General features: G+C 40.9%; 1 protein-coding gene across 2 annotated transcripts; it reads left to right on the top strand.

The window, feature by feature from the left end:
- Window positions 1-20,893: 20,893 nt before the first annotated feature.
- On the top strand, window positions 20,894-22,839 carry LOC127765071 (cyclin-D5-1). 2 transcript variants are annotated; one of them, XM_052289873.1, is made up of 5 exons: window positions 20,894-21,463; window positions 21,557-21,643; window positions 21,744-22,050; window positions 22,151-22,284; window positions 22,373-22,729. In XM_052289873.1, exons 1-5 carry the CDS (start codon window positions 21,107-21,109, stop codon window positions 22,592-22,594), a joined length of 1,107 nt encoding a protein of 368 aa, XP_052145833.1. In that variant the 5' UTR covers window positions 20,894-21,106; the 3' UTR covers window positions 22,595-22,729. The 2 variants fall into 2 exon arrangements, with proteins under 2 accessions (XP_052145833.1, XP_052145831.1); XM_052289871.1 differs by having other exon boundaries at window positions 21,744-22,284; window positions 22,373-22,839.
- Window positions 22,840-23,453: the final 614 nt, after the last annotated feature.

Raw genomic sequence — 23,453 nt, 5'->3', positions numbered from 1 at the left:
GTGAACTGTCGTTAAATATACATTATAGTTATTCTATAATGCAATTTATTTTTGTATAGTGGTTTCTTTTCTATGATCCCATCTTCTCATGCCACTATATTTATATGTTTGAATCGTAATTTTAATCATGAAGAAGCGTGGCATGCGTTGCACATTTTCTCCTCGTCAATGGATGCTTGTATATTGCCTCCATTACCTGATCATTATTGTCCCAACAAATGTTTAATCCAGCTGTTGGTTTAAATTATTTATTCGATCAAATCTACCGGATTTCCTACCCTGTTCTGGGTAGGCATAAAAAAAGTACTCAATTGTTTGAAATACTGCTATAAAAAAAAATCAAAATATCATCAACATAAAGCTCCACTACTTGCCTACTACATAAGATGCATCCATCGGCACATTATCGACATTGACATAGTTAAACTTATAGAGTTAAGGGAAACACTAGTCAGTCATAAACAGTCTCAACTATTTTCATAATCATTTTTTTACTCAAAAAGTTAAAGCTGGAAATCAAAATGGCATAAAAAAATCAGAAAACCAAAAACAGAAATATATGAATGTAAACATATCGGTATTGATAAAAACTAGAAATAAATATCGGAAACATTTAATTATAAAATCTCACATTTAACTTTACATAACTATATATTATATATTATGACAAAATAAATTCAAGATTACACTATGTAAATTATAATTTGTCTCCCCTTTAACCTAGTCCTCAAGTTAGGGATAAGTTGAGGAGTTAATAAGCCTCTAAACTATGAATCAAATAAAAAATGGACCATAAATATTGACATATTTAGATATTTGGTAATTACTATATTATGAAAAAATAGTCATTACTGTAAAAATACGATAAAATTTGAAAATGGTCGGACCACAACAAAATTGTTTCCGTTTATGTTTCTATATTTTTTTAACATTTCTAATTTTGTTTTTATCAGTACCCATTTTTACATTGCTTGACCGGTAAAAATGGGAAATGAGTGTCGGTTGGTTAGGAATTTCCATGACTATTTTCACCCATAATTATAAGTTATGGAACAATAAGTTATGGACTTTGGGTGTTCAAATCCCGGTGTTTGCAATTACGCACATGCACAATAGAAAATATTGAGGCCAGGAGATTTACCAGTTACCACGGATTTGTCTTTTCGAGAGTAATAATCGAGTGCAGTCACGTGTGTATAATGGTGTGTGCACTTCTCAGTTTTCGATGTAATAAAAGAATCACAAAATGGAGAAAATAACACTTTTAGAGCTCATTTGAAATCATGAATTAGAAAACACACTAATAGGAAAATAAAAACATGAAAGATAAATTGTCTTGTATTGTTGAATTCCTACATGAACAGAATTCACATGAATTTACAAAGCATGTTTTTTTTAATATCATACGAAAAACATAGGAACTCTATGACTGAAACAAACAAATCATACGGTTTCAGATGACCATATATGTAACCATGTATGCAGGGGCGGATCCAGGAACAAAAAATTGAGGGGCTCAATTACACAGTTTCTTCAACCTCCAACCATTTAAGGACATTTAGTTTATCATTCATAGTGAATAAAATCGAAGGGGATACTCCGGGAGGTATCCATGGGTTTTGTGGGTGTAGGGGTCCCCCTGCACCCACGTTGGATCTGCCCCTGCATGTATGGACTTTTTGCCCATAGAGCATATTTTCAGTTTTTCACCTGTATTTGCTGATGTGGCAAATGTCGGGGCCCACTGTAACTGTAACGTTCACCTGTCTGTCATGGGCTGGTTTCACGCATGGTAGTGGGCTACCGGCCAGCCCATTTTGAGGTGGTTTGGTTACGCCAAAACTTTAACCAATAAGTTCAGTTTAGGTTCGATAACTTAACAACGAGTTCGATTTTCGTTCTTGAATTGAAATACCAAAAATTACGGATCCCTCAACTATTAAAACCGGTACGTTAAAAACCGGTACAACGTAGTTCATATGGCAATATAGCGGGTGTTTTGTCCGACGTGGCAAATTTACCCGAGTCAACAACGCTGAGTTAGCATGAGCCCCACATGTTAGGGCCTTTTCACCTATCTCTCTTTTCCTCCCTCTGTTCCTATCTCACCAAGCGACGAGTGGTGAGGAGAAGGCCGGTGATGGGCGGTGAGGAGGCCAATGGCAGGTGGTGAGGAGGATGATGACCGACGGCCTGTTCCCATCTCACCATGCAGCAAGCGGTGAGGAGGACAACAGGGATGGCGGGTGGTGAGGACGATGGCCGGCCAGCAGGACGCCGCCTCTAGAGGTGGGTGGTAATGACGCTCTACCCACACGCTCCAACTCCTGTCCCAAGTGCCACCACTGCCCGAGGTCTGGACGGGATGACGGGATCACGGGAGGTGGGGCAGTTGCGATTTAATCCGAGATCTGCGTGAAATCGGGATGAAACGTTGCGGCATCATCGTCGTCCTCCTCATCTCTGTATCTGCGGATCCAGATGGCCCGACGATGGCGCGCAGCTACAGCGGTAAGGGGAAGAGGAAGGGGCCACCACGAGCCTCTCTCGCCGGCCGCCACCCTTCTCCTTGCTGGCTACCGCCACACACCTCTCTCGCCGTCTCTCCCACCGGCCTCTCCGCATTCACCATGTCTTCCGCCACCGAGCTTCTCCCTGTCGGCCGCTGTGCACCTCTCACGCTAGAACGTGCCACTAGTTGTCAGCTGCCAACCCTGGAGGTGGAGGCCTGGAGAGAGATAGAGATGGGAAGAGAGGGGAGAGAGTGAACTTAATTGACATGTGGGCCCACGCTGACCCAGTGCTGTTGACTTAGGTCAATTTGCCACGTCGGACAAAACAACCCGCTATACTGTCATGGGACCTACATTATACCAGGAATCCGTTGTTATATCTGGTATTTCGGTTCAAGGACGAAATTGAACTCGCTGTCAGTTAAGGGAACTAAAATGAACTTATTCCAAACTATAAACTGTAGTTATCCTTCAGTAATACCGAAACTGCAGCAAACTGCTACTTACAAAGCTGCATATGTAGCTCAAACTTGTGAAGCATATCCTTTACTGATCTGATCGACTTCAGTATTGACTAATTAACATCCGTGCAAAATCTTATTGATTTGGACTACTTAATTAGCTAGCTATTAGAGCAAGTATAGCAGTAGGCTATAAGCCGGCTAAATGCTAAGGTGTAGGAGAGAAGAGAGGAGAGAGAGGAGAAGCGGGCTGTAAACTTACAGCCGGCTTGGACATAAGAACCAAGAAATTCTGTGAGAGAGACAAGTGGGCCCTCTATTAATTATAAAGAGCTAACTATTATATGAGTAGGCTGAAATAAGGCTACAAAGAATCTTATAGCTAACAGGTCGGCTATATTATTAGTCTTGCTCTTAGACGAGGAAGATAATTAGCTAGCTAAGTCTAATCACGCAGCGAGTACTTAATAACTAGTAAGGCACCAATTCCATCTTGCTGCACTGCTGCTTCCAATTTTTAAATTTAACACTTCCGTCAGACGATATAAACTACTTTTTCAAACTCACCCATACATAAAAATACAAATGCCTTTTTCATTTCATGCAATTCAATAATTCGTGATGCATATTGTCACATTCTGCAACTCAATAACTCTATTTTAAACTAGTGTTTAATTAGGTAGTAGCTATAGGCGTGCTAATCTTGTCGCCCTCGATCAGCAGTCACATTCTGCATTCCTACTCTTCGCATATGCACGCATACATGCATACAAATACGCAGCTAGTTAGCTTTAATTTGGCTTATATATATCTATCCCAGCTGGCTAAAGCTGATTAGCCAAGAAAAACAAGTGCTGTTATGCTGTCCAATTCGGGTATCCATTTCTTTTAACCCAGCAGATTAGGCACTGGTCCCTTCACTTCCACTGATACTCCTTCTCCTAATTAAGTAAACTTCCAGATCTATCAGCTACTACCTTCTTGTTTTTGTTAACTATCTTATCAGCATAGGTAATTTACTACCTTATCATGCATGCATGCATGCAGTAGCAGCAGCACTGACCCATTATTCAGTTTGGTTAAATTTCTCTGAAGCCATGTATAGATAGACAGTAGTGCACAGGTCGTTTTCTGGCGCCCATTTTCTTCGTTCGGTTGCCCCTTCTAGCTCGCTAAGTGTTGCTGCTTGCGGTCATATGTATATAGGAGTGTAAATTGCAATGTGTAATTAGTTTTGTGTTGTGAACTGATCTCACCTACAGAGCCCAGCCCCACACTGTCTTGTACTCTTGTGGATGAGAGATACTCATACTCTCCGTATTCAGAAGAGAACACAGTTACACAGAAGATCTATATATATTTATGTAGGGAAGAGAAGGCAATAATAAATTAAGCCAGTGATCATGATCAGCTAGCTGATCTCATTCTAGTTAATTAAGCTGAGTATATTGGTTAATTAACTTAATTGCATGTGTGCCCATCTTGATACAAGCACCTAATAGCAGCAGTTGCATGCATGGTTACTTAATTTAACCCCATGCATTGCCTGACGGTGACCCTAAACACACCCCATTACATTGTTGATTGTGTAATTGTAGATCACATGACATAACTGTAGGATCGCAGTAAAAACTAAACTGACCAGAGGGGTTTGTGCTCTTTGTTTTATTGAATGCCGCTAAATGTTAGACCACCTGCAAAGGGGAATTGACCAAAAACATTTTGAAAAACCCAATCGTTTCACTTTACTTTTCCCCTTGTCCCTCATTAGCCCAAGACACTCCCACAGACCAGAAAGCAATTTATATATGCAAATCCAGAGCATCTCTAATTATACATAAGCAAACACTGCCAAAGGACATCTAAAGAGAATATGATTAGTTGATTCAATTTTCTTACAAAACTTGCAGAATTCATCTCCCCCTCCACTTTCTCTTAACTAATTGTTCTCTTAACTAATTGTTCTACACATGGTAATCTCCACCTGTCTGCTAGATATAAAAAATATTTAATTTGTAGGATCGTAAAAGGTCTTCCCCATAGTCAATGAGGTGAGGGGCTCCCCTACTTATGTATTAGGTCTCTTTCCCTTTTACAACCAATGTGAGACTATTCATCAATCTCCCCTTCACACATTGGTGTCCCTCAGCCATTCACTCCCCCTTCAGTCCCTCGGGTATACTTCCACGGCGCATCAACACTATGTCCTTTGAGCCAGAGATGTTGAACTAGCTAGCTCTGATACCAATTGTAGTATTGTAAAAGGTCTTTCCTACCCAAAAACTAGCCAATGAAATGAGGGGCTCCCCCATTTATATATTAGGTTTATTGCCCTTCCACAGCTAATATGAGACTATTTAACATGATTTTCAGAGGCAATTTACTTTTCCAAATCTTTCACCTTTCTGCATCTATGACCCCTCTAAAAGTCAGGATTATATACACTAATTTAGTGGTGAAACTCTTCTTCTTGTTATGATGCCAAACCACTTGATGCTTCCCCCCCCCCCCCCCCCCCATCCAACTGATAACTGTTGATCATCATTCTTAAGACAATAAGCTTATCCTGTCTCTGCTGATTCAGATTTCTTCTAAAATCCAGCTTCCATTCACCCTTCACAAAAATATCACTCACAGAAGCCTCCTGATGGTAACTTATCTCATATAACTCAGGAAATTTAACTTTTAGAGACACCTTGTCACACGATACGTCCTTCCAAAAATACACAGATTCCCCATTGCGCACATCTTTCTCTACAAGCTTTTCCAACCACTTCTTGCAATGATGTAACCCCTTCTAAAATTGAGATCCACCGTCAGCAGAACGACCAAAAGAACTGCCATTGTTCACATATTTTTTCCTAAGAACCTGAAAACACATATCTGGAGCCCTATTTTCCAACTTTATCATCCACTTACTGACAAGACAAATGTTCATCACCCTAGTATCCAGCAAGTCCAACCCACCATAATCTTTTGGCCTACACAGAAATGTAGGAATTAAAATCATAGGATTGTTTTCTATATGCATCATTGGTTTCATAGAAATAGATCTAAAAAATCCATAAGGATTATAGTCTTATAACCTTATTTCATAGGATTCTTAGTATGGGGTAAGATCTCTTAGAAAAATTTATAATGATTGGAATATATGTGACGTCCTAATCCAAAGCATTTACCTTTCTATTCCTATGATTTAGAAATCCTTTGAACTGAATAAGCACATGGTGAAATTAGAATCCCATCTCTTGTACTATATGGTAGGGGGGAAAAACACCAATCATCATCTTGCCCTCAAGACTCTTCACGATCAATCCTGTCCAGAAAGTAAAACCGGGATGACAAACATATACTTGGATTTCACTGTCAATTCAGCAATGCTCTGATGGAACCCGAATGCATCCTTTGGATTATATTCCCTGTCAAGCTGCCAACCCTACCACCAGCCCCCCTCGATATTTCTCATCTAGTAGTTGCTTACAAAACTTTTCCTGTCAAAAAGATGGCTGATTTGATTAATTACTTGGCTGTTCTGAAACTTGGCTATTAGGATCGACTGATCCGACAAGCTAGCAATATAAAAATTCAGTGAGAAAACATTGCAGTCAGACTAGGCACTATAAAGGCGCCACCTTGGCTTGCTCCAGCCTCGCAAGCAAAGGCTCCCACTGACCCCATGGCACTCGATCCGTCTCTACAAAGATTACGTTATTAGCTTGAAGGTTTATCTCACAGAGACTATCTCTAGGCTGAGTTATTTTCTTCGCTTTTCCAACTCACCTCCCTCGTATTTTGTGTGTACGATTTTCAAAATACTAAATGGTACATTTTCTGTAAAAAATTTCTATGCAAAAGTTGCTTTAAAAATCCTATTAATTAATTTTTCAAGTTATTTTTAGCTGATACTTAATTAATTATATATTAGTAAACCACCCTATTTTTCGTGTGGGGAGGAGTTCCAAATTCCTGAACACAACCTCGTAGGAGAAGGAGAATAGGGTACACCGAAACTCTTTAATACTACTTCATTCTTTTTTTCTTCTTATTTTAGCCATCATATCAGTAGTACCCTTTCCTCATTTCTTCTTTTCTTCCTTGTTTTCTCTCTGTATTTAATGTATTTTAATCTTTTGCTTTTGCTTAATATATCACTGATTAACTAAAACTATAGTCTTTAAAAACTATAGTTTTTAAGGGATTGACGGAGTATATGTGCAGCTAATTATTGAGCTAGCTCGACGATGACACACCGACAGACACAACATATATAGGCTTCGTTTATTCAGCGTTTTGTTGGAAGATTGGGTATTTGATATATACAGGAGTAGGAGTCAAAAGTAATAGCCCGGGCAATGGGGAAATATTTGACAATTCTCATTGACGGTAGATGGTCCACTTATATGCATAGAGTTTTTGAAATACACATGTACAGGTCTTTATATATGCTAAATTTTCTCAAATAAGTATTTTGCTTTTGTCCACAAACGAAACATGAAATCGGGTAGTTGATTCATGGTTGACTGTGGTCAGTATTGAGTTCGTCCGTCTTTGGTTGATTTTATATAGTCACTTAAAACTATGGAGCCGTCCACTGTTGATCTTATTATACCTCTTAATAGAACTGTTCCAATTTCATTTCTATGTCTAAACCAGCTACGGTGATTTTTATTGACCTAGTATCTAGGCAAATTTTGCTACAGGAAATCGTGACTTTGCGGTTTTAGCTATAGGACACCGCGTAAAATGACTTTTGGGTGAAGACATTCTCAAAAGTTGGATATTTGCTGGTGGATACTGGATCCATTAAATAATAATTTTTGGTTGAAGGGGAGAGATAAATTGTGTGAAAGGTCTAAAATGTCTTTGGGCCCACATGTCATATCTCCATCTCTCTTCTCTCTCTATCCCCTCCTTCCACACCGGCACAAAACCATGGCGACGGGCTTCGGGGAGCAAGAGGAGGGTTGCGACGATGGCGACAACGAGGGAGAGAGCGGCGGCCAACGGCCTAGGCCTTGCCGGGCCAGATCGGCATCACCGCCGTGGAGCCCTCATCTCGCCAAGATCGCCGAGCCATCGGACTCCTTCGCGTCAGCGTCGTCGTCGTCGTCTTCCTCCACCTCCTCCTCCTTGTCGTCCTCCGCCAAGAGCACTCGCCGGCGGATATCGCTGCGTGACCTCCTCCTCAGCGGCACGGCGAACAGCGACTCCGCCATCGCTGCGGGCGCCGCCGCCGCCGCCGAGAGGTCATCGGGCTTCTGGCACCTGTCCTTTTGGCCATCGTCGCGATCCAAGAAGACAACAATGCTAGCGCTGCCCTGCTCATGCCCGTTCCCGCCGCCGCCGTAGCCTGCGCGGCGATCCACCTCGCCGGAGAGGTCGTCGGTGCCGACCATGGCTGTGTTCCTGTGTGGAAGAAGGGGATAAAGAGAGGGAGAAATGAGAGATCTAACATGTGGGCCTAAGGGCATTTCAGAACTTTCACACGATATTTGTCTCCTCTTCAATCGAAAATTATTATTTTATTGTGTCTAGTGTCTACTAGCAAATATTCAACTTTTGATAATGTCTTGCCCTAAAAGTCACTTTGTGCAGTGTCGTACAGCTAAAACCACAAAGTCATAATATCCTGTAGCAAAATTTGCCTAGTATCTATATATGTGGCGTCTATATGAAGCATCATGTCAGCTTCTTTTCCTAGGTATATGTAGGTGGGGTTCATTTGTACTTAAGATGAAGTTATGGCACGGAAAACAAAAAGATCATTAGCGCATTAGTTTTAATTATTTTAAACTTGAAAAATTAATTTATTTGATACTTTTAAGCAACTTCTATATAAAAAAATTTCGCATGAAATGCACTATTTAGCACTTTGAAAAACGTGCTAAAGAAAATCGAGATAAAATATAATCTATACTTAATTGGAAAAGAACAGGACTTACTCACTTTGTCCGAAATAAAAATATCACTCATCCTAAGAGAACTTTAGGAGAGAAGAGAAAAAATTGCAGTATCCATCATTAATAGAAATATAGCATCGATCAGATGGTATCTCGATAAGAGTATCGAAGGGATAAATCTCTTGATTCATACCAAGACACAATCTCTATGACCAAGTCATATATACCCATTTTCATCACCACCTTCCTAGGTAGTCGCACCGCTCTCTATTTTCCAACTAAGGCGTTGTTTGGTTTAGAGGGTATCGAAGAGGATTGGAGGGGATTGAGGGAGAATAATTCCACCTCAAAATAGGTGTGGAATAAATCTCCTCTAATCTCTCCCTCACAGGGATTAACCGAACAAGGTCTAATAGGTCCTCACAAAAATATGGTGGCTCCTCTTTTCACGTGATATGATATAGCTCGGTATAAATTTGCAGGCCTCTTTTAATTTCCTTTCTCATTGCTTCATAATGCTCTAACTATTTATCTTTCTCTCGTCTTTAAAAAGTGTTACCTGTCCATCAGGAAAAACAGGTTATATATGATCTGCATAATTTTTCTAAGGTACTCTCTCCATTTTTTAATAGATGACGCCGTTGAATTTTTCTCACATGTTTGAGAATTCGTCTTATTCAAAAAATTTATGCAAATATATAAGATATAAATCATACTTAAAGTACTATGAGTGATAAAACAACTCATAACAAAATAAATTATAATTACATAAATTTTTTAAATAAGACGTATGGTCAAATATGTGAGAAAAAGTCAACGACGTTATCTATTTAAAAAATGGAGGTAGTAGAAAGGTAGAATGCCGAGAAAATTGGACAAATAAATGTTGTTTGTTTTGGTTTCTAGCTAGGCTTTAGTCGACGTGCCCCCATGGACCGGAAACTACAAAAAGTGATGAGCGATAACATCATTTTAGTTACTTAAGTCTTGCTTCATGACCGGGTTACACGTTCGTAATTAAATATATACTCTTTGTTTAGTAGTAGTACCTACTTGTGGATACGTGGCTGCCTACTAACTTGAAATAATTAGGGCCTAAATGAGAGCTTTAATATATTTTTTAAGAAAATACTTCCATCATCCCAAAATATAATACTACTATCAGCTATCAGTTTGTGGTAAGTCAAACATCTAGCGAAGGGAGCACAAAATATTATTTATATATATATATATATATATATATATATATATATATGACACTCATATGGGGCACCATGGTGTCCGGGCACCATGGTATGAAATACACAAATTCGCCCAATTGTTTCAAAATTTTCAAATTGTGAGTATATACCTAGTTATACGTATTCGATTCATACCAATACCTAGCAACAAAACAACTGAAATTTAACTTTATTTCACAATCCAATATTACATACCTAACTAATTATATGTTTGGATGTTATATACCTAGAATCAAATTCTAATAAAAACATGTTTAAATTCAGTTCGAACTTGTTTTGAACTAGTTAGTAAAGTATTTAATGTTAATACCTAAACATTTGAAGAAATTTCAAACTCATTTGAATTGAGTATATACTCAATTTGAATCATGGAGCCCGGGCACCATGGAGCACCAAACAAATTTACTGTGTATATATATATATATATATATTTTATATATATATATATATATATATATATATATATATATATATATATATATCGCAAAACGCACATGCATGTGTGTCTATATATATATATAACTCGATCACATATCCGCTTGTCACTACTAGAGAAACCATCTTTGCCGAGTTGGCCAAAAACCACATTAGTCCCGATTTAACAAAAACCGGGACTAAAAATGATCTTTTACCCTGGTTGAAAAGACCAACGTTATTTTATGATCTTTAGTCCCGGGCCCCTTGCGGACCACCACCGCTACCGCCCCCCTCGCGGGCCGCCGCTGCCCTCACCTTGCTTTCTCCCGCTGCTAAGTTAAAAGAAGAGGATAAGAGAGAGGAAATATGAGAGGATAAGAAAGGAAAGAGAGAGGAAAGGGAGGAGAAGGAAGTTAAAATGAGAAGGAGAGGATAAGGGTGAGGGATTATATATTATGTATTGATTGTTAGTCCCAGTTACCAACCGGGACTAAAAATCATTTTTAGTCTCGGTTAAAATAGCGTATGGTCCCCTACTATCTTTAGTCCCAGTTGGTAACACCAACCGAGACTAACAATCAATACATACTATATAATCCCTAACCCTTATCCTCTCCTTCTTATTTTAACTTCCTTCTCCTCCCTTTTCTCTCTCTTTCCTTTCTTATCCTGTCATATTTCCTCTCTATTATCCTCTTCTTTTAACTTAGCAGCGGGAGAAAGCAAGGCGGGAGCGGCGGTGGCCCGCGAGGGGAGCGGCAGCTGCAGTGGCGGTGGCCCGCGCCAGTACGGAGGCTGAGGGCGGCGCAAGAGAGAGGGCCGGCGGTGCCAACTCTGCGCGCAAGTGGTTGAGCGGGAGGGCAGTGGCCGCGCGGAGGTTTTTATCAGTGATGTTTTGTTGATTTGTGATGTTTAGATTTGTAAATTTGTGATGTGAATGGTAAATTTGTGATGTTAATCTGAGTATGTTCATTTGATCAGTAAATTTGTTGAAGTTTTTGTAAATGTGGATGTTTGTTTTTGAGTTTGGAATGAAATCAATATGCAAACAGCAAAAAACAATGAAAAAAAAAAGAAAAACCTTTTGTCCCATTTAGTGTTATCAATATGTACTAAAGATGATTTTTAGTCCCGTCTATTTCAACTGGGACTAAAGATTGCTAACTTTAGTTTCGGATTTATAACCCCGGTTTACTACCCGGGACTATAAGGGGTTGTAAACCGGGGTTAGAGAGGGTTTGTTCAGCAGTGTGTAATTAGAAGTACGGGTTTAAGAACATGTGGTTGTTGGGGAGAATGTAGTATGAACCATAACCATTTGATTACCGAGGAAATTTGATCTTTTGTTTCAGTTCATTGAGACCAAATTATCTTCTATGCCATCCAAAAGATTATGAATTCTAAAAATGGACACAGGGCGGAGGGGGCCGCTGTCATCGCATTCGCCCGCCACCGCTGCTGGAGCCCGCGCCCGCCGCCGTCGCCCGAGCCCTCACCCGGCCGTCACCGCTAGAGCCCGCGCCCGCCATCGCTGTCGGAAGGGAGGAGAGAGAGGAGAGAAGATGGGCAGATCGAGGAGGTGGTTAAGGAGTCGTATGTGAAAATGTAAGTCGATTTTTACAGACGTGACCAGCAGTTATAGTTTGTCTATAGAGGTACTTGTACAAAAAAAATTATTTTTTTAAGTAGTATATGTTAAAAAACCTAAAATAACTCACGTTAATGGACGTAGGGAGTAGCTGATTACCTAATTTATCCTACGAGTGAACTAGAAGGTCCAACATCTATAGATGCTAGCCCCCCTGTACGCACAAACCGTGTGATCTGAGCCTACGGCTGTAATCTAGCTTTTCCATTACATCAAATATTTAAACACATACACTGAGCATTAAATGTGGACGAAAAAACAAATTGTACAGTTTACATGTAAATTGCGAGACGGATCTTTTGAGCCTAATTACGCTATGATTTGACAATATGGTGCTACAGTAAATATTTGCTAATGACGAATTAATTAGGCTTAATATATTCGTCTCGTATTTTACAAGCGGAATCTGTAATTTGTTTTGTTATTAGTCTATATTTAATACTTTAAATGTGTGTCCGTATACGGCAAAAAAAAATTTCACCAAAAACAACTAAACACGGCCTACCTATAGGCTATAGCTAAGCCTTCAATATTGGAAACAAGGGGACGGACGGAATTTCCCTCTCTTGCACCATGGTGATGAACAACCAAAAGCCTTGATCTGAATTGAAAGCCGTGTTTCCATGCACATATGAAAAAAAAAAACTAACTTGATTTGATACATGCACGCGTAGTACGCGTACTCTCCTTTGATTCTTTGACCCATATCTAACTCTGCTTGCAACCTATCAATGCAATGTGCTGCTGCTGCTGCTGCAAGTGTTCTTGCCTTGCCACTTACGTGGAAGAAGGCGACTGAATTCCGGGAGGTGATCTGTGTCTCCTGCACACGTACAGGAGATTTATTGGGCGGACAGGAGAGAATTCAGGGCTCTTCTTTTTGCATTTTTGCAAGCCTTTCTTCAATGCGTTTTCCGGTCGTCGTCGGTTGCAGTTGCGTCGACATGACATGACCACTTTAGTCTTAGATATATTTTGGCCAAAAAAAATATATTCTTCCTCCCTGACGAAAAAAATGGGTGACAGTCGTTTTTGTTGCTCACAGACTCAACTGTTTGGGACCTTCAAATTCTGAGCAACATTCGCGTAGGAATCTGAAGCTGAAAATTCTGACTTACAGATCATTTTTTTCAAGTTTCACGACTATAAGTTTTATGATTATATATTTTTTAAAAAAAACCTAGATGAAAAGCTGACATGTTTTAAAAAGTTCTAACTCTTTAAGAAAGTGCAGCTGATAGGAACTCTTTTAATACTATCTTCGGTCTAAAAATCTTAAGACGTTGAATCTAGACAGGGGTTCAGTTATGGTCCGTTGTCCAAAGATGAATCAAATTTTATGGTAACTACTCAATATTTTGGGACAATGAAAGTAGGTTCTAATCTTTCTTCACGTCAGTTTCATTGGAGGCTGAAGTTATTGAAACCGTCTGCAATATTTCATTAGTTTTTTCCCACCCTTTTTTCCGGCCCTGGTTTAACTGCTCGATTCGGAGGCCAAATACTGGAGTACTGCGTACTGTTTGTGCAACAGAGCAGAGCTACACTAGTGTTGCTTTACTCGAGGACAAGAAAAGGCAGCAGGCCAGCAGCCAGCTACTACTAGCAGCAACCTGTTGTTGCACAGGATATTTTAGAACAAGCTGTTTCTAGCGTCCCAAAATTCGGATATGTCTGAAATTTCTCATGGAGAAGGAGAAGGAGTGAGATGGGTTAATAGATCGATTAGATTGCCTTTCATTAATGGTCCCGGCTAATGACAGTACGATATGGATTGTAGGGGTGTTTTCGGTATTTCATCATTACATATAACCCACCGTACTCTAGAAGTAGCTTATATTTTACAAGAGTAGGGGTGTTTTCGGCATTTCATCATTACGTATAACCCTTGATGCTCTAGAAGTAGCTTACAATCTATAAGAAATTCAAACACTACAAATAGCTATATTTTATATTTTAAGACAGCGAGAGTAAATGTTTCATTGTAATTCCTGCAAAAGAAAAAAGAAATATTGCTCTCAGGTAGCATTACTACTATTACATGGATGACAATTAAAGAAATCAATAATGAAAATCAATCGAACATATACTCCCTCCCTTCAAATATAAGCATATTTAGAATTTAAATTTTATACATAATATAACCATTTATGGAATATTAGCTTTAATGTACGAGAATCCAAGCATTTTTAACCAATCAGGTGCTTAGAGAGATCGAAACAATTTAAAATTTTAACTAATTAATAACGTGACTAAAAGAAAATCGTTTCTGTTATTTTAAACCTTTACTAAGCAATCTAGAAATGCTTATATATCTTTCTACAGAAGAAATGAGAAAGAGAGTTAGTTGATTAAGTGAGCATGGGTCAGTCAAATGTCTACTCAATAGCTTTCGATGTAGAAGTTTAAATTAAAAAACCCCAAAATTGTCACCATGCATCTCAGAATCAATCTCATCTCATCTCTATCTCATCTCACTTGGCTTAGGCCTTGTTTAGTTTTTTTTTTTCCAAAAACATCACATCGAATCTTTGGATAATAAAAAAAGTAATGGTACAGTTTGCATGAAAATCGCGAAACGAATCTTTTGAGCCTAAATAGTCCATGATTAGCCATAAGTACTAAGTAACCCACATGTGCTAAAAGGTGAGTTATGAAATTAGTTTTTTTTATTCGTGTCCAAAAACCTCTTCCGACATCCAGTTAAACGTCCGATATGACATCTAAAAATTTTATTTTCACGAACTAAACACTCTCTTAAATTTCTTTCTCCCCAATAGGTAGGTATAGCTAGCTGGACAAAACAAGGGTATTCTTCAGGCGCGAATCCCCGCTTGTCCGTTTGTCTGAAACTCTGAATCAATCGGTGCGCATACATGCATACGGACAACCCTAATAAGCAGGGTAATGTGGCTACAAACAAGTCAAGAAAGAGATCACAACTGTGGTCCATTCCAACATGCAACTGTCATATATATATATATATATATATATATATATAGTAATTCAGCGGTCCAAAAATACGAGGGATTATATTTTAGGTAGATGTGACATATCTTATTGTTACGAATATGAAGATTTATAATATCATATGCATCACATACATCTAAAATCTTTTATATTTTAAGATGGAGGAAATAGCGTGCTGTCACAGTAGAAGATTTGAGCAAGCTAGCTAGCCTCCATTTCTATTCAATTCCAAGTGCCACATGCTGTGCATTGTTCATGCAGATAACTGTGTGCACATTATGGTGGTGTGGTCACTGGGCAACCATTATTTTCAGTGTATGTGTATCCATCGGTTTGTAATTGCATATGCAGTGTATTAGGAATGGTACTGTGTTTCTGAATTTTTCTTTCCCTGGACCCTGGAACATAAATTATTCTTTAAGTTGTCGCCATGCTCATTATTATGAGTTTTTTTATTTTTAAAACCTTTTTATCAATATGTTTTAAAAACAAACCCTAAAAAATATTCAATAATTGAAAAAGAAAACCACTAAAAAAATACACAACATATGAAACCAGGAATTTAGGTAAGAGCATCTCCAACAGCATATCTATATCACTCTCCAAGTTAAATTTTAGTAATTTTGGATGAAAAACACACTCCAACATACTTGCCAACCGGATGGCCAAGCCATCTGGTTCGCCAAACTCCTCCACGCGCTAGCCAAAGTTGGCCAGCCAAAGTTGCCTTGCCAATTGTGGGCCCCATGCGTGGGCCCACGAATTTTTCCTCTCTCTCTCTCCTCTACCGTACTGTCTCCTTCCCAGATCGAGCGCCGTCGACGCCGTCCATCAGCTGTGCTACCTTGTTCATCAAGCCGTCGCCCGCCGCCGTCCCCTCGCTGTGGCCACGAGCTGCTATGACACCAGCCGCTGCGCCGTCTTCCGCTGTGGCAGCCACCATCGTCCCGCTCTGCTCCGGCCGTCTTCCGCGGTTGCACGAGCCGCCGTCCTCATCCTTCCCGGGGACAAGAGGGAGGGCGCGATGGTCGGGGTGCGGGGAGCGAGAGAGGTCGGCGAGGAACGGATCCACGCCTGTCGTCATCAGCATTGCCATCGCCTCGCGCGCCCGTCACCGTTCGCCGTCCGAGCGTTGCCTCGCCTCACCTGTCCGTCGTCATCTACCGTCACCTTACACACACATGAATCCGTTGTCGCCGCGGAGGTAGAGGGCGCTGGGAGGAGCTTGTGGCAGTAGTAGAGGAGGAAGAAGGGAGCAGTATGGGTGGGGAGAAAAAGGGGAGAAAGAGGAAGAAGAAGGTAATAGAGGCTAACATACGAGTCCCGCTGCCATAGATTTAGAATAGAGAGTGTAGATAGAGAGGTTGTTGGAGTGATCAATGAGTTTGACTTGCCAAATCAGATGGATAGTTGGCTATATAGGTGTTTGGAGAGTCAAATTTAAGTAGTCTGTTGGAGATGCTCTAGCCAGCTTGGGTGTTGGACGAAACTTAAGGAAGACGCTAGCTCAAAATATATATGAATTGTTTTTGTTTGAAGACTAGTTTTTGCCTACTAAACTGTTGGCATTTTAAATAGTTCTTTTACAAGGGTTTGCTATTGAAAGTTGCCAATAACATACATATTTATTAAAAAAAATTGATAGTGGTAAAAGTTGTCAAGGTTTCGACACCATTTCTGATAAATTGGCGGGAGCTATACTTTTCAATATAGAAATCTGAGTGTTCTACTTGGATTGTAAACACCAGCTTAATTTCTATTATCAAGAAAAAGATATCCGAGTACTTTGCTTTGGATGTATGAATTTTACAGGATCATCACAATAAACATATCAATTCCTGTGAAATTCCTCAAAAATCCTACTTTCGAAATGATGTCCTGTAGGCTATGCGTTATGATGTGTTTAGATGTTTCAGAGTTGTGCCCTCAAAAATGGAGTCGATCGGTTCACTTGAGGATTCACGTGGACGCTTGATACGTGATTTCTTGCTGTTTTTTTTATCCAACTGTTTGTGCTGATGTTTTGGTAGCACATGTGTTTACAGTAATGGTGATTAATTTCTACTGAAAGTGAACTGTACATAAATAGTAGCAATTCAATAATGTAATCGCACTGCGTTATCTGAAAAAGAAAACAGAACGGCATCTAGTAGATGCTAGAACTGCAAATCACATGTCCTTCAGGCTTCAGGATGAGTAGTGACTTCTTTTTTTTTTTGTTGAGATCGTAGTAGTATTAATTCTACCACTATAGATACTCGACAGTAATTATTTTGACCAACCAGCTGCCAGTGAATTTGGACAGGTCATTATTTATGTCATATAACGGCACTGATCTCTGCGACCCCATGAAAATACATTAGCAACCATTTGATACTATAATAACTTGTGATAATAATTAAGAAACATCAATTCTTTCTGATGTTAACTTATACATTTCACATCAAAACCACTATTAGCTTGATATGTGCATCCATCTGACATGTTCCGTATTTTCGCGGCGAATGAACTTGTGAGATGGGTAATATATCATGCACCCGTACGTTTGTTCCTACTGAAAAAAGTGGATGAAAATTTGATACTCATGGCACGCTTTTTAAACTGGTAAACTGTACATTTCGTACAAAAACTTTTGATATGAAAGTTGCTCTAAAATATCAGATAAATCTATTTTTTAAATTTACAATAATTAAAACTCAATTAATCATACGTTAATACCACTTTTTTTCGTAAAACATTTAATTATTATCTTCATCTTCATGCTCGAATTGGTGCAACAATTGTTCATCACCCATCCTTTGCAAATTGCAGAACCTATCCTTTGGTGGCAGAGTAGCCCTTTTCCATGATCATTCCGATGCCAACCAAGTGTGCATATGAGGTGGCCATATATAAGGCATGCATGGGAGAGAATTTTAGGTCAGAGTCCTCAAGATGCCGTGCAACATCAGATCATGAGATTATAATCAATCGACCGTATGCTTTACTTACTTAAAAAAATGTTACTGTACAAAACTCTTAGGAATAAAGATCTCAACAGTTCAATTTCAATGGGAAATTATAGAAAATCAAAAGTGCAACCATAGTACGCGACATTAAACATACTCAGTGAAAAGTAAAATATGTAAGTAAAGTAGAATATGCAAGAGAACTACGTATCATTACATTAAAAATAATAAGATTTAAATATTTACGTGACCCCACTAACTACCGTGGTGACAGAAAAGGATAGGAAAAAACCATCCAAATCCTCCAGGACCAAAGACACTGAAATAACAAAAAGAACTCTAATCAGTACATCACGAAAACCCTTCCTCCAGCTAAGCCACGAAAATCCTTCCTCCAAAATCAATACATCATTTTGTATAACTACCCTAGAGCCCGTACGTTATAACGGAAAACAAATTGAGTTTCTAGCTTATTGAATTAATTAATTAGTCTAAGTAATTGTATGATTTTTTTATTGAATAAGTAGGTGATTTTGAAATTTGGGGAAAGTGAATAATAAAATAGTGGAGGATTTGTTGAAAGGTGGTCTAATAGTATAGATTGTAAGGCCTAGCTGTTAGTGATAGAGGTGGTGTGGAAATAAACACCACCACTACTTATATTTTAAGTAGTATATAGATCAATATATCAATATTTCCTTTTCCATGAAATCAATATATTTTACTTTATATTGAAAACACTATAGGGTTTGACCATGTTTTGCACCACTAAACACGTCATTACATCAGTTTGAGTATCTTACAACTTTTTACACTATACTAAATTAAACCTATCTCATCACAAGTTCATAAACCACTAATTAATGCAATTTACTTTCTAAATTAAATCCCCCAAATTGCATGCCTCTAATCGAACAAACCTAACCATGATCTGATCCAATATTATTAGTTCAATCCAATTTGCCAAGATGACACAGCTAGCGAACACACACCAACTCTACAATATGTGTTTTGAGATTTACAATGTTCAGATGCTCTGCAATATTTTTAGGCCAGATGCCAGTGTTGTCTGCATTATGTCCCAAAGTTTCCTTTTCTTCTACTCACCTTTCATCACTTCTTTTCTACTACTGCTAGTAGATTTTTTTTTCCCCTCCAAATCCCTGGGTCCCACAACGGATGACACGTTAGTCAAGTGGCATTTGTCTGAAGCTAAGGTACACTTGCACAAGAAATGCAGCCATTATTTCTTGGCCACATTAAGAGGACTTAATTAGATCGTCGTTTAAGTTTAACCTCGGCGTCATGGACGAAATCAAGGAAATGCGTAAGGACATGAAATGCTACAAAAGAGGTGGTTGGGAATACCCTCTCAAAGGTTGCAACAACAAGCCCCCATTTTTATATAAAGCCTGCAAGCCTGTGCCTGCCTGCCTGCCTGCTCTTGTTCTTGATAGATGGGGCATTGGATCACGTTCTGTTTAGCATTAGAATTAATAGCCTTGACCAGACCAGAGTTGGGTTAATTTTTTTTTTCTGTCATGGTGATGTAGTGTGTGTGTGTGTGTGTGTGTATGCCTCAGCTCAGCTGGATGAAGATTAAATTGGACAAGAATTTGTTTTGTGTCATTTTTTTTTTTGGCATCCATTGATCTATGAATGTGTTTCAGTCTTGACACCTTGGCAAATTCGACAAGTGTTAGGTGAAAATTGACGTGCACAGTACTATAAGCATATACTTGCAGGCTTGCGGCAGATTTTTGTGTGGCTAAGCATTTCTTTCCAGTTTGATGGCCGAAAAATTCAGTTAGGAAATACAAACTGAATTTTTGATAGACACGTCATGGATACTGTTTGTGAATTGGACCCGACCAAATTCTGGTTCCGCACAAGTGGTCAAGCCTAGCTTTTAGATCAAAGAATTTGAAGTACAAGATTTCGTACAGTAGAAAGTACACCACTACTCTTTGAGATTCATAAATAGTATTTGACATTTCGGGCAGGATTCGATCAAATTTTCAAATTTTCTATTAAAATAAGTTTATAAAATCTAATAAGTTCATGATGTTATAATTGTACTTTTCAAGAAAAATATATACATATATCATTTTGTTTTGTTTTTAAACTAAGAATTTTGAGAAGTACCGATGATTGAAAAATTAAAAGCCTGACTGAATCTTGCCCCAAATATGTTTTTTTTTTTACCAGAGAGATTATACCACCTTATTCAAGAAATCAATCTGATACCTTTCAAGTGCTAAGGTACTAGGAGGCGCCATAATATGCTAACAGTAAAATGTGTGACAACTCCCGATATTGAAGCTCCTCCATTTCATGATAATCCATATAATTCTCTAGTTTCTTTCGGTATGGACCATCAAAAAGATAACAGTGACCTTGCTTGTTATAATGACAGTATGAAATTTTGCTAAGCTTGAGCAACACATTTTGACGAAGTGAGATGCTCAAGGTCGCTCACAAGGACAAAACAAAAAATAGATACACTACCTCTGTCTCATAAGTGTAGTTGTGATTTTCTATGACCAACATTTGACCATCCATTTTATTTAAAAAAATTATATATTTTTTTTAAAATAGTTACCATAAAGTACTATTCATGTTTTATCATCTAATAACAATAAAAATACTAATCGTCAATATTTTTCAAATAAAACGGACGGTCAAACGTTGAACACGAAAAACCACATCTACATTTATATTGGGACAGAGACAGTATTTTTTTTAATATATATATATATTTTGGATAACTAAAGAAGAGTAGTGGAGTGAGAGTGTGAAACACTCACTTAAATAGCGGCGGCTCAAAGGCGATGCCATTGCCACCACCTCGCTCTCTCCTTCCTTCTCCGACCATCCGCTCCCACTCCGGCGGCCGGAGTCCGGCCGGGAGAGGTCGCACTCATGGCTGTCTAGCCGGTGAGTCGCTCATCGGCGGTCGTACGTCATCGCTAGCTAAGTAGCTAGGGGGTCGAACGGTTGTGGGTTTGATGGAGGCAGAGGACGAGTACTCGGCCGGGTGCTCCTTCTCCCTCATGTGCCAGGAGGATAGCACCGACCTCGACGACGACGGCGGCGGCGGTGGCTGCTTCGCCGGCGACGGCCGCGCCGACCTGCTCCTGGTTTACAATGCCGCCGCCGCCGCCGCCGCCGACGAGGATGAGGAGGAGGTGGAGGAGTACATGGACCATCTCGTGTCCAAGGAGAGCAGCTTCTGCTCCTCTTCTTCTTCTACGTCGTCGTCGTCGTGCTGCTTCTCCGACGCCGGCGGCGAGTCGGCGGCGGCGGCGGCGCCGATGGACTGGTTCGCACTCGCGCGGCGCGCCACCGTGAAGTGGATCCTCGAGGTGAATGATCGTTTTCTCCGGTTTGGGTTTTTCTTGATGGAACAGAGCATCTCTGACCTGACATCTCGCCGCCGCCGCCGCTGCCATTTGCAGACGCGAGGGTGCTTCGGATTCTGCCACCGCACGGCGTACCTGGCCATCGCCTACTTCGACCGCTTCTGCCTCCGGCGATGCATCGACGTGGGTTGATCTCGCTGGTCAACGGTTGCTAGCTATAGCTTCTTTCCCCTGTTTCTTGGATGGCTTCCATTGATGGGTCATGGGTGTGGGTGGGGTGCAGAGGTCGGTGATGCCGTGGGCGGCGCGGCTGCTGGCGGTGGCGTGCGTGTCGCTGGCGGCGAAGATGGAGGAGTACCGGGCGCCGGCGCTGTCGGAGTTCCGCGCCGGCGTCGGCGACGACGGCTACGAGTTCAGCTGCGTCTGCATCCGCCGCATGGAGCTGCTCGTGCTCTCCACGCTCGACTGGCGCATGGCCGCCGTCACGCCGTTCGACTACCTCCCCTGCCTCTCCTCCAGGCTCCGGCGACACGTCGGCGGCGGCGGCGGCGCGGGCGCCGCCGCCGCCCTCATCTTCTCCGCCGCCGAAGGTATGACACCCACATCGATCGATCGATCGATCGATCCATTGATGCGTTCGAGGAGGAACCAATCCGTGTGCTCTGTTTTTTTTTTTTTTTTTGGTTGCAGCGGCGAGCGTGCTCGACCACCGGCCGTCCACGGTGGCCGCCGCCGCGGTGCTCGCGGCGACACACGGCGCGCTGACGAGGGAGGCATTGGAGTCCAAGATGAGCGGCCTCTCCCCATCTTTCCTCCTCGACAAGGTCGGTCGCCGTCGAACACCTGCATGCTCATGCTCATCTCCATGGATTATTAACAAAATCTCCCTTGTTTTGGTGTTCGATCGATCAGGAGGACGTGTTCGCGTGCTACAGCGCGATGCTGAGCCAGCCAACTTCGCCGGCGAGCAAGTCGACGACGACGACGACCGGCAAGAGATCGTCGTCGTCGTCGTGCTCCGAGTCCACCGACGCCGCGAGTTCATACGACGCCACCGCCGCCTCCTTCCCGGCGGCGGAGAGCTGTGGCAGCAAGAGGATGAGGCTGGAGCTGCCGGGAGGCATCCTCCGATGAGCGGCGGCGGCGGCCGGGACACGCATGGTTTTTGTCCGTCGTCTCGAGCACGTCATCACCATTTCTCTTCCAATTTCCTTACAAATTTTTTTCACTTCTTTGATCGTTGCAACAGCATTTGCCAAACAATTTGTTCTTGGCAGTGCGCTCGCTGATCGATCCCGGATTGGATTGGCTTGGTTAAATTAATCCCAGCAGCACGTGAGATCGAGAGGATCAAACAAACAAAAACACCAAAAAAAACACAAAGGATATCAAGATCGATGGAGCTTGATCGAGCTTCTCCTAAGGAGAGGAGAAAACTCAAACTGCTCGTGTGAGACAGTGACAGAGTGAGAGTGAGAGTGTATCACTGTACACAAGGATGGAAGAAAAAAAAAACACTTTAGCCTGCACATTGCACTCACACTGCACTTCCCGGGAAGGAGTCAAGAAGAAGAGAGAGAAGCTGAAGAACAGTGCTACTAGGAACAGTAGCTGCAGATAAAAACGATGGGAGTAATGTCTAATCCGTCTGCCAGTTCAATGCAAGCGAAGGAGAGAGCAAAGAAAGCTGTTGCTGCAGCAGCTGCAAGTACCATGGTCCATGGCCTTAACTCTGATTTGATCAAAAGCCTTCTCCTGCTCAAAGTGAGTTTGTGTGTGTGCGCGCGCATGTTGCTACTATGGCGGCCGGTCGGTGCATGGCTGCCAAATGCATGTGGCTGCTACACTGGTTGCCTGTAACCTGTAGTAGTGAGCTACTGCCATTGTTGTAGCCTTCGCAACTTTGCATTGTATTTTCTTGAGTGTGTGTGAGAGAGATGGATAATTCAGACAGAGTTTGTAGGGTTCTTGGTTGCAAGCTTTTCCAGTCTCT

The sequence above is a fragment of the Oryza glaberrima genome, chromosome 3 (genome assembly GCF_000147395.1).
Source record: "Oryza glaberrima chromosome 3, OglaRS2, whole genome shotgun sequence".
NCBI classification, from domain to species: Eukaryota; Viridiplantae; Streptophyta; class Magnoliopsida; order Poales; family Poaceae; genus Oryza; species Oryza glaberrima.
Note: the sequence above shows the minus strand (reverse complement) of the source record. Positions and strands in the feature narration are given on the sequence as shown.